At 37.0% G+C, this 11,691-nt stretch overlaps 2 protein-coding genes across 2 annotated transcripts in view; both read left to right on the top strand.

Annotated features, from left to right (window-relative positions):
• Positions 1 to 11,691, top strand: part of tectb (tectorin beta) — a 34,446-nt gene that overhangs the window by 13,395 nt on the left and 9,360 nt on the right. The window lies entirely within an intron of this gene.
• Positions 8,040 to 10,472, top strand: LOC110965636 (dickkopf-related protein 3-like). The gene is made up of 3 exons (XM_022214756.2): positions 8,040 to 8,592; positions 9,591 to 9,765; positions 10,267 to 10,472. The coding sequence occupies exons 1-3, from the start codon at positions 8,443 to 8,445 to the stop codon at positions 10,470 to 10,472; spliced, it is 531 nt and encodes a 176-aa protein (XP_022070448.1). The 5' UTR covers positions 8,040 to 8,442.

Below are 11,691 nucleotides of genomic sequence, written 5' to 3'. Positions count from 1 at the left end.
TTATCGATTAATGACAGAAAATGGTGAAAAATGTCACTCAGATCCAAAGATGACATCCTCAGATGTTATTTTTTTTGTCCACATTACAAAAACATTCCATTTTCTGACATAGAGGAGGAAAGAAACCAGAAAATATTTAGTTTTAAGAATCATCAATTCAAGAATTTTGACTTTCTCCCCAATAAATGAATAATGTCTTGACAACTAGTGACTCTGATCCACATAATAAACTACATAAAAACATGGTGGAACACTTTAACATCTAAAAACCGGAGAAGAAACTGTAGAAAATGTGAAAATATCTGTAAGACGCAAGTTTCAAGTCAGCGTTTGTCCAGTTTATTCTAATTTTTGTTAATTTTTTTGTGTGTTCTGGGTGTAAGATAGCCTAGCTGCGCTAGACCCATGTTCTGAAGACGCAAGGGTCTAGGGACGCTCGACAGGGAGGGAGGCGGGCTAAAAGGTTGTCTATCAAATCACTCTGCAGCAATTGGGTAGGTATACAACCAATCAGCGCAACGAATAGGCTCCTAGAGCGCCGGAAATCAGAGGATGCGGGAGTTCGGTGAAGCCTTATTTATACAGCCAATGGGTGAAGCTCAAGTATATTACAGACATGATAACAGAAAGATTATTCAGAGTCGGTGCTAATGGAGCTCAACGACTGTTGTCGTTTTTGTTGTCGACCCTGGCAGAGAATTAAATTCGTTGCCGTGGGTTGTCTAGCGCGGCTAGGCTAGTTGTTTCCGGTTGTTTCTGTCAGAATCGTCGCGCCTCTGTCGTCACTTAGTTACGCCCGCCTTCTGACTCTACACTTCATGGTGATTCGTCCGACCAGTTTTAGGAGCATCCAACCTCGAGCCTTATGGAGGGTAACTAGACCCACCCTGGCAGAGAATTAAATTCGTTGCTGTGGGTTGTCTAGCGCGGCTAGGCTAGGTGTAAGAATGATCCAGTTCAGTTTTTATGTTTAAAAATTAAACTTCAAATGGTCTCTTGAGCTGATTATTCCATCAACAGTAGATTAATTTCCAATAGAACTGTAGAAAACCAAAGGAAATCTACTTTTCAAGCAATCAAATGGGGAAAAATTACATCCATCATCTGTAGATGAACTAAATGTTCCACAAAACTCTGAATTCTCTACTTTCAGCTTTATTAGCCTGAATAAATTCTGAACCAACACAAAAAGCTGATATCTGAAGCATAAATCATTTTTACCTGGTGAGTGATAACAGCTGTCCTGATTCATCTGATTTCTTCAAACATATCAACCGGTGATCCAGCAGAAGGCCTCCTGAGGAGTAAAGCAGATGAGATAGCTGCTGTTTTAGACGATCTACATGTTGGGTGTGGCTGTTTGTTTAGTTTGAGTGAGTTTTTTTTTTTTTTGTAAACAACCATGGAGATAGATGAGGGTTTGGCTGCTCAGACAGAACATGTTGGCTGGATCACTTCATTGTTTTGATCTTTTCATTGGATTTATTTACAGTAATGAAAGTATAGAGGAGCTCCTGGGCCGGTTTCCAGATGATGAAATATCCATAAACATGATATTTTCCACCTTAATAATCGCCCAGCAGTTAATCCTGTGTGCATGTAAACTGGTAGGAGGATGTCATGTGGTGTTTAGGGAGAAGAGCCAGGAGTCTCCAGATCTCACGTGTTTCAGTCGAGGCTGTGGATATTTTACTGCAGAAACACAGAAAACCTGCTTCATAAATGAGTTTAGCTTCTAGACTGAATCCAAACAGCTGGTCCACTTGTTCTCCACATTGTCTGTTGTTGTCCAAGCTTCCAACAATCCTCCTACTCGTCTGATCATCCAGGAAAAATGTAAACAGCAGTTTTTCAGTCTGAAGTCCTTGTTAATGAAGCGGGGCATCTTAATGCTGGACCGGTTCTCTGGTTGGACCACAAAGCTCTGATTTAACTTAGATTCTTCATATAACTCTGAGGAAAACAGGTGTGTGATGGTTTAACTACCTTCCTAACAAGGTGAAACACTGGGAAAGACTTTTGAAGTAGTGTTTTTTTTTTTTTGATGATGATGTTCAGATCTGACCTTGTGCTCATCATCCACAACTCTGTGCCGCTGATGGGTTTGAAAGGCATGTTATTGTTGTTTTTTATCAGCTAGAATTGTTGGGTTTATCAGGTGTGATGTTCAGTTCCGTACAGAAACTGAGCCAAGTCTCAGCAGAGCTAGAACAGACTAGAACACAATAGAAGCCTTCAGCCTGTTATTATTTTGGCATTTTACATATTTTCCATTTTTTTGCTAAAAAAAATTGCTGAATCATAGATGATAAAATCACAATAAAATGATTAGTTTAAATGTTGATAATCGCCACATTGAGGATTTGTATTTTTACAGATATTTTTTTCTTTGACAATGCCTGACCACAAAATTACTTTGAATTAAATTTTTTTTTAAATTTGTATTTAAATCAGCCAAAAACATCAATATTTTATATTTATATTATATTTGACATTTTTTATAGAAAAAGTTTTTATTTTGCTTCAATTTTCCAGGTTTTTCTTTTATTTCAATTACAGAAAACATCCAGTAAAATCACAGAAAAATTAAATTTTACATGTTGACTTTAAAACAAAACGATAACAAAAAACAAACAAAATGAATGAAACAAGCAGTGATTAATTTACATGCTGACTGTAAAAATCAGGAAAATAGTGAATAATTCCCACATCAAAAATGTGTATTTGTCTTTTTACAATATGTGACTATAAAATTACTTTATTTTAATGAATTTAAATCAGCTAAAAATGTCAATAGTTTACAGATATTTGCCATTATTTTTTGTTTTTTTACATTTTTTGGGAAATTACAGTATTTTTGTGGCAATCTGGCTGCCAGATTTTTACCGCTTTTATCGCGTTATTTTATTTTAGCTTGTTTTTTTGTACAGTGTGTGTAATATCAGTCGTGATTTTGTGATCGTGTTGTGCTTCGTGCACATATCCGATAAAACTGGACGGAAACAAGCAGAAGTTTTTCCATCCATCTGCTCACAGTCTGTAAATTGTATAGATTTACGAACATGAAGAGGAACATCGTCGGTCTCCAGATCTTAATCCACTTGGAGCGAAGCATCGAACAGCTCACCACCAGATGAGAGAAAATCTGCTGAAGAGTCGCTTTGCTTCCATCTCCAGACTTCAACAGACTGTTTTTTTCAGATGTTTTATGTTGGGTTTCCCCTCAGTTTGTCACCCAGCAGGCCTCAACAACGACAGCAACACAAAGGCGATAACCAAAGCTGATTCATCGCTGGCGCTGAGAGCAGGAAAATCAATTTAAATGGAATTAATGAAGCCACAGAACATCCAGTATCAGGAGGTTATAAACTTCCAAACAAGCTGGAGATGAGAAAACAAGAAGAGAGCCGCCTTCGTCCTATAAAAACCTGTTTTCCTGCGTCTGTCCTTGCAGGATATCTGATGTGGTTTCAGACTGTTGGCCTCTGCTGACCTCTGCTCCACATTCTCCTGCTGCCCTGTGCTGCCTTCTTCTTCTTCTTCTGCGTTATTTAAAAGTGTCTGGCAGCGAGAGGACACTGAGCTGTTTCCCATTAGAGGAGTCACACTCTGCTGTCTGGTTCCAATTGGAAACAGGTTCTCCAGGACATTATTTAAACCTCACTAGGAACGCATTTCAAACATCTGACACCAAAATAAAAGGCAGCCTCGCCTCATCGGAGGCTATTTTTAACCACCAGGCATTTAGTTTGTCATACAAATTCTAGCACAAGAAGTCCTCGTCAGAAATGTGTCTTTGAAGGCATCGCTGTGTCTAAAGAACCATAAATATGGAGCTGATCCTGAGCCAGTTATTAGGAGCTGACAGGACTTTACAGGACATGTTTAGCTCCTATCCAATCCAAAGGGACTCATTTCAGGACTTTAGCTTTAAGTCTTTAGTTTATTCAGTTTTCTGGCTTCCAGAGCAGTTGGCAGGACTCCAGCTCTAAATAAGACAGCATCTCCTCTACAAACGTCATTAATTTTTATCATCAGCTATAAAGATTCCTGGGTTCATCCAGTTAAAGGTGAGACGTTACTGCATTGTTCTGAATGGATCAGCTCTGTTCTGTTTGTTTGCAGTCACAAAGTTAGCAGGAAGCTAGTTCTACGTATGTCTGTAAATCTGAAAAAGCGGTTTAAAATCTGGTTCATTTCCATGCAGTATTTATGCTAAGCTAACCAGCTTCTTGCCCCTGCTGCATATTTGCAATATGAGAGTGGTACTGATCCTCTAATCTCGCTCTCTGGAAGTGAGATAGCCAGAATCCTGCTGCTCCTGAACGTTAGCAGCGTCTGTAGTGACACACTTGGCCTCAGTTAGCATTTGGAAAACCTAGCTTAGCATTAGCATGAGCCTCAGGTAGCTCGCTAAACCGGACAGCCGCCAGACACCTTTTTACCATCCTGATGCTGCAGAATTCATCAACACGACTTTAGTTAGCAGTTAGACAGCAGGCAGGTAGGCTTGTTGTATTTCACTCTTACAGGTGTTTAGTTTGTTTTAATGAGACATTTTTGGGACATCAGGAAACTCCTCTGTAACTCCTCTTCATTAAAGAGTAACAGGTACTACAGCAAATCTACAATACATTTTCTGACATGCATGTCCCTCTACTTTTGCCCTATGAGTTAAAATATGTTGAATTGACTTAATTAACAGCAAAAAATTAACAGTCTGTCTTAGGTATTGTACATCTTGTATATTAAAGTGCCCTGAGATTACTCATTATTTGGTGCTTTTTAAAAAAAACAAAGAGTTGAGACTCATAGTAGTTTTGCTCATTATCTAATAGACGTTCAAAAGTTTGGGGTCAGTTAGACAATTCCATGTTTTCCATGAAAACTCACACTTTTATTCGTGGGCTAACATAATTACAGAAGGGTTTTCTAATCATCAATGAGCCTTTCAACAGCATTAGCTAACACAATGTAGCATTAGAACACAGGAGTGATGGTTGCTGGAAATGTTCCTCTGTACCCCTATGGAGATATTCCATTAAAAATCAGCCGTTTCCACATAGAATAGCCATTTACCACATTAACAATGTCTCCACTGGATTTATCATTCATTTAATGTCATCTTCATTAGACCAAAAAAATTTTTTTTTTCCAAAACAAGAAAAGCAGTCAGCTGTTAATTTATAATAAACTATCTGGTACCTGTTATAGGATCTGTTCATTTATATTAAAACTACACATTAAAACCTGAATGTTGTTCCACAGTGTCCTTAAAAACACATTTACCACATTTGGCTGGTTGTAAATCCATTTATTCTTGCTCTGAATGTGTTTTCTGGGTGTTGGGGAGGCGGACTGAGCCATTCTGAGCTCTCTGCAGGGGTCCAGGTCCATTACAATAAGCAGACATCACCCTGTCAGTGGTTTGTTTGTCCTTAAACTGACCACGATGTTGTTTCATTCATTAAATCAGGGAGCACGTTGGAGACACTGATCTGCTGTCAGCATTCAATAAATCAGAGGAGGAGGAGGTCGTTATTAATACTAGGAGAGAAATAGCAGTTAGTAGGAATGAGATCAGGACAGGAGAAGTTTAAGCAGTTATTCTGAGCTCAGCTCTGGTCTGAAAGGGAAATCTTTTGTCATACAGTCATACACTATCAGTGCTCAAAGGCTCTAAATAGTGTATTTACAGCCACATATTAAATTAAAAATACAACAATACATATGTTTTTGGAATTGAATATAAATGTGGGTACCTTAGCTAAACAGAAGCATAGTGCACACTGTAGTACACGTTATAGTGCACATGGAAACTACTCAAAAGCTTCATTCAGAAGCAAGGAGAAGGTACATTTCCTGTTTATTAGCAACAAACCACATAACCTGATGAGTCTACAAACACTGAAACTCAGGCAAAATAAATGTTATTTAAGTGCATTTTCACCTCTTTTACTTCATCTTTAGTGCATTAAACCGCTCAGATAGCTGCATAAACACAACACCTATTTACATGCTGCTAATTGCTGCTATTGTTCCGGCTAACTGACCGCTAATTATGCCATTAGTTTGTTTAAGAGCTTAACAGCATGGGTTTATCTGAGTATCCGATCTGTGCTGTCTGCCGCAAAACACGACTATCTGACCTGCGTGACTTTCTGTTAATCTGAACGTCTGAGTTAGCATCCTGCTAACAACAATCCCAACAAGAGGGAGAAAGTTCAGCACAAACACGACACATGAAGGAAGTAGTGTGGAGTTAGCTGGGGGAGACTTTTTGGACTTTTCAGACAGTTTGATTCTTATTTACTTTTCTGTACAATTTTACATCTATTCACAACTGATTAATGTCCCAAAAAATATATAAAACGTCACTAATATGAAGAGAAAACAGTTAATGAGACTGACCAATAATTAATATAATGCAGGTTTAGACTGATTACAGCTGAGGTTTTTAGAATTATTTTGAATCTGAGTTTATTAAATATCTGCAGCATCAGAAAGCGCATAATTTTACCCATTATACTAGTAGTTATTAATTATCTCAGACATGGAGACAGGATAAATCAGGATCTAGCAGCAGGTCAGACTGGATAAATGTCGTTTTATTCACTTTTCAGAGTCAGTTTATCAGCTGCAGGTCGATCATTAGTTGTCCAACAGACATCCTTCGCTGTTTAATAACAGTGCTGCGGATATTTAACATTTAGTTTGTCTCTAACAGACCTGCAGGTTGCTTTTCTCAGAGGAATTTGTCAAGTTTTCATGAACCTCCACTAACATTTGCTGTTTAATCAGCGTTTAGCTTCTCTCCTAAGTAATTGTTGGTAATTTACATGCAGTTATCGGCAGACAGCAGATCAGATATCTGTTATCTCTGCTAGTTGAGGTCTTATCAAACCAGACTAATGAGATAATTAGCGGTCAGTTAGCCGGAACAATAGCAGCAGTTAGCATCATGTAAATCAGCGTTGTGTTTGTGCAGCTATCTGAGCAGCATTTAGCGCTGCTGCATGCATTTAGGAGGCAGATTTGATCAAAATTTTAATCAGTTAAAGCCTAAATGTGCTGTATCTGTCATCCCAGAGGTGTAGAAATGAAGCAAAATGACTCATTTTATCACTAAATTGAGGCCGTGTGCTCATTTAGAGGTTAAACAGAAGACATAAAGGAGTAAATCCAGTGTAAATATGTGTTTTGATCCAGCAAGAATCGTTTTAAATGATACCTGGAGGAGAATAAACCTTTAAAAGCAGCACAGAGAGCCTGAGAGCTTTACTGAATTTTTGTTGGAAGCTGGTGTTTGACAAATCGATGCAGAAATGGAGCAGAAACGATCACCAGAATGCAGGAAATGAAGAGTTTAATGCTCGAAATGTACGTCTGAACTGTCTAAATAACATCTGACGTGATTTATGATTTACTTACAAATCTGTCCGTGTGTGATGATCTAACTGCAGCTTTACCACCCGTAAATAAAAATCTATGGTAATAATAATATAATGTATATATTTTTTTTCAGTAAATCTAAAATGAGATCAGAAAAAAATACAAAAAAAGTAGAATATTGTTTCGTTCAAAAACTATCAAACTAATAAATATGACAGCAAATATCTGAAATAATTACGTTTTTGCTGTTTAAATAAAGGAAAATAGTGTAATTCTATGGTCATATGTTGTAAAAAAATAGATTTTAAATGTGGACTTTTTAAAATTTTACTTTACAGTTTAGATGTAAATTATGAATCTTTCTGTGATTTTCCTAGATATCTTTAATTTAACAAAACGGGGAAAATCAGTAAAATAAATATTTCAAATGACAGAAAATATACAATATTTTTATAGATTAATATACATTATTAAATATAAAATATAGATAACTGAATAACTAGTAAACCTTATTTAATATTATAATATCTAATAATGTTATTTTTGCTGATCTAAATAAAAGAAAACAGTGTGATTTTATGGACATGTGTTGGGAAAAAAATGATTTTAAATTCTGAACTTTGTCTGGGAGAGTGTGAGGGTTCTGGGTTTGGGGTTTATCCGACGCTCCGAGGCTGAGACCTGCTGTGGTTTTTTTATCCATCATTGATCAGCCAGACATGTGGAGCGTTGGTCAGCCTTTATTCTGGTCGTTTGTTGGTCTGGAGGAGATAACCGGCTGGAGGAGGAGCTGCTCGGCACGGCTCTATTGTCTCCAGCCTCCCTCTCTTTGTGGCTGCATGGGGTGATTTAGTTAATCTGTTAACTACTAATGGTCTCCTCCCAGCCTTGTTTCTTGGACAAACACCCCGCGGGGGTCGAGGTGGAGCTCCTCAGACTATAAAACCTTCTGGAGGAGGATCAGCCCGCTGGAGAACTTCAGTCCTGAACTGTCCACACATTCAACTCTAAACTTTTTCACCTCCAATCCTCGGTTAAATTTCTGCCAAGATGTCCAGAAACCTGCAGCTGCTCTGCTTGTGTTTGTTCTTCTGCTGGACCGAGGCTCGGATCTGGGCCTGGATGCTGAACATGCCTCACAGTCCTCCTCGAGAAGGAGGAAGAACCCTGAGAGAAAGTCCTGCAGTCACACCACTCACAGTAAGTCTATCGTTAAGTATTATTACAGACTTTTCCTTCATTAAAAGTCACAGTAAGTCTTAATTATTAATTATTATTAAGACAGTAAGTCTTAGTTATTATTAATGACTTTAACTTTTAATAACTCAAAGCTTTGTTGGCATTTTTTAAACAATCATCAGAAGAAAAAGATTTCTATGCTTTGAAAATGGGAATCTATAGAAAAATATTCAGCAAATATCTGGAAAACATAGTTTTTTATAGTCCCATATTATAAATGTTTCTTTCTTGCAGTCAACATGTAAATTATACCTTATGGTGGATGTTTTCTGAAGTTTAACAGAATGAGCAAAATCTGTAAAATACCTTCAAAAAATGTATTAAATTAATTCAAACTATGAAAAAATTAAACTGCAGGAAAATGCAGTTTAATTTTTTTTTATTTGTAATTTTATCAAACAGGAAAACACGGGGAAAACGATATTTAATGATAATTTTTCAAACCTTAATATACAGATTTTTCTTTAAAATAGCAGCAAATTTATGTAAAATAATTGTATTTTTGCTGATTTGAGTAGAGAAAAAATTTGTTTAAATTTATGGTCCAAGGTTGTAAAAGAAATAAAAATGTTTTTTGTTTATATATATATATATATATATATATATATATATATATATATATATATATATATATATATATATATATATATTTATTTATGTATATATATATAATGTATGTATGTGTGTGTATAGCTAAACAGAATCAGATAATGGTGAAAAACTGCAAACAGCTTCACTGTAAATCTGCCCCACTTCCTCCAGTTTGTATTGAAAATGAATGTTAATATTTCTGCACCAGTCTGTTCATTTCTACATAAATTAATCTGTGCGTTTTTAGGAAACAGGAAGAAGATATTTTATATATTCTGTGTTTTTCTTCAGGCAATCTGTAAACATGACAGATTTTGTTTGTTTTTAGTAAACAGGAAGTAAACGTTTTGTTCCCTATTTTTCTTCAGGCCGTCTGTGAACACGACAGAGTTTGTGGTCGAGGGTTTTATTGTGACCGTCACTTCGGTCTGTGTGTTCCTCTGAGAGCTGAAGGTTTTTACTGCCGGAGAGATTCCCAGTGTGTCCGAGGACTCAGCTGCATGTTTGGGAAATGTCACCGCAGCGTTCCCACTGGACATGAGGGTAAGAACCACAAAAGTGATCGATTATCGATTATTGGTAGCAGCTCTGGTAGCATAGAAAGAGAAAAAAGTCAAATTTAAAGACCTAGAATCAGAGAACTTTGACTTCATCTTCCTTAAAAGTCACTAAAAGCGATTATCAGTGTAGTTTTTAATTACTTTAACTCACTGATTATTCATTGTTGGTTGCAGAAACCAAAAAACCATGTGTTTGACTGAATGTTTTTGTTTTTTTTTATCCCTTTAATCTTCTTTTCTTTGGTTTCTAGATTCCACATTATTTAGTATTTACTAAGGTCTGATTCAGAGTTTTATTTCTTTTCTATTTTTTTTTTTTACTCATATGATCATCTGAAGTTCTCCCTCTGTTTTTGGAGCCTGATGTTTGGTTCTTCTAACCCAGACCAGTTTCCTTCTGGGCAGTAAAGTAAATCTGATCTCCAGGTTCCAGGTGTTGGCTGTCTCCTTGTGGACATTAAGGTTGATGTGGTCTCGTCTCCAGGTTCCAGGTGTAAGGTGGACAGGGACTGTGGTCCGTCCATGTGCTGTGCTCGGCATCACGGAGAGCTGGTCTGTAAGAGGCGTCTGGTGGACGGAGAGTCCTGCTTCGTTCCTGATGGAGGTTTGGCCTTCAGCATCAACCAGATCTGTCCCTGTGATGAAGGTTTACTGTGTCGGGAAAACGCCGGGAAACACCGCAGAGAGTGAGTACCTCTGGTGGAGCTTCACATAATTCTTTTGTTTTAGGCGTTTTGTGAGAGCTGACAGCTTCTGAGTTGTGCTACGACTTGAATGTAAGCAGGAAAGCACTCCAGACCTTTACATGTTCAGTGATGACGTCAAATGTCCTCTTATATACCCTGGAAATACAATGAAGCTTAAGCATGTCAAATAGGACATAAAGTATAATGGAATCAGCTGCATTTTTGTCGTGTTCATTGTATTCTTTAGGTAATGTACCTTTAGTGGTACCAGACATTGAAATAGACAAGACACTGAGGAAAACACCGGTGGTCTGTTAAGTTTTTCCATGACTGTGCTCACCTAAAACTAAAACCATAGGAACTTACAAGTCTGATCTCCTTATATGACGTGTTTTAAATCTGCTTTAAATATATTCTATATATTCATTTTTAAAGCTTAAACTTCACTTTGTTTTGTTTTTCAGGAGTGATTTTATTTACCAGCCAGAACGAACCGACTGGACCTGCCAAGTTCCCAAAGTCTGAAACCAGCTTCAACGAAAACTATTTATTATGTAAATATGTTGTATAGAAAGAAATGTTTATACTCCTAAATATGATGTATTGTTGTTTTTTAGTTTTTAGTCTTTTTGTGTATTTTGACCAAAGCACTCCTGTATGCACCTATAATGTCTTCTACAACATCCTCCTCATGCTTTTAGTGAACTCTGATCTGTTTCCCGTCATGTTAGAGAATAAATGTTTTCAGAAGCAAAGACTCCATAGATTTATTACATTTATTACACCCCATTTATTTATAAAAGCTGCCAAGAATATTTCAGAACTTTGCCTTTGTTGGCAGCAGGTAAATATTTCAAAATAAAAGGTGGATTTTGGGGTACTTACTGGTGTGAACTTCACAGACTACCTACTGAAGCAACATGCATTTACATAAACAGTGGACAGAGGAGGAAGTTGTTTGAAGATACATCCAGCATGGTGAAACATCTTTCTAGAGGTCATGAGAAGAGTTTGTAAAAGCTGGAAACAAATATGTCTGTATTTTGTAGAGACAAATCGACCATAAAGAGACATAAAATGACAACAAGACACAAAATCAGACACAAAACAACAAAAGCAAGGACGAGAGTGCGACACAAACAAGACACAAAATGACAAAAGAGAGACAAAACTGTCCCGAAGAGACAGAAAACGGCAAAAACAGGACAAACAAGATACAAAAT

Source organism: Acanthochromis polyacanthus, chromosome 19 (genome assembly GCF_021347895.1).
Source record: "Acanthochromis polyacanthus isolate Apoly-LR-REF ecotype Palm Island chromosome 19, KAUST_Apoly_ChrSc, whole genome shotgun sequence".
Classification (NCBI taxonomy): Eukaryota; Metazoa; Chordata; class Actinopteri; family Pomacentridae; genus Acanthochromis; species Acanthochromis polyacanthus.
The sequence above is the reverse complement of the archived record's forward strand: the minus strand, read 5'-3'. Positions and strand labels throughout refer to the sequence as shown.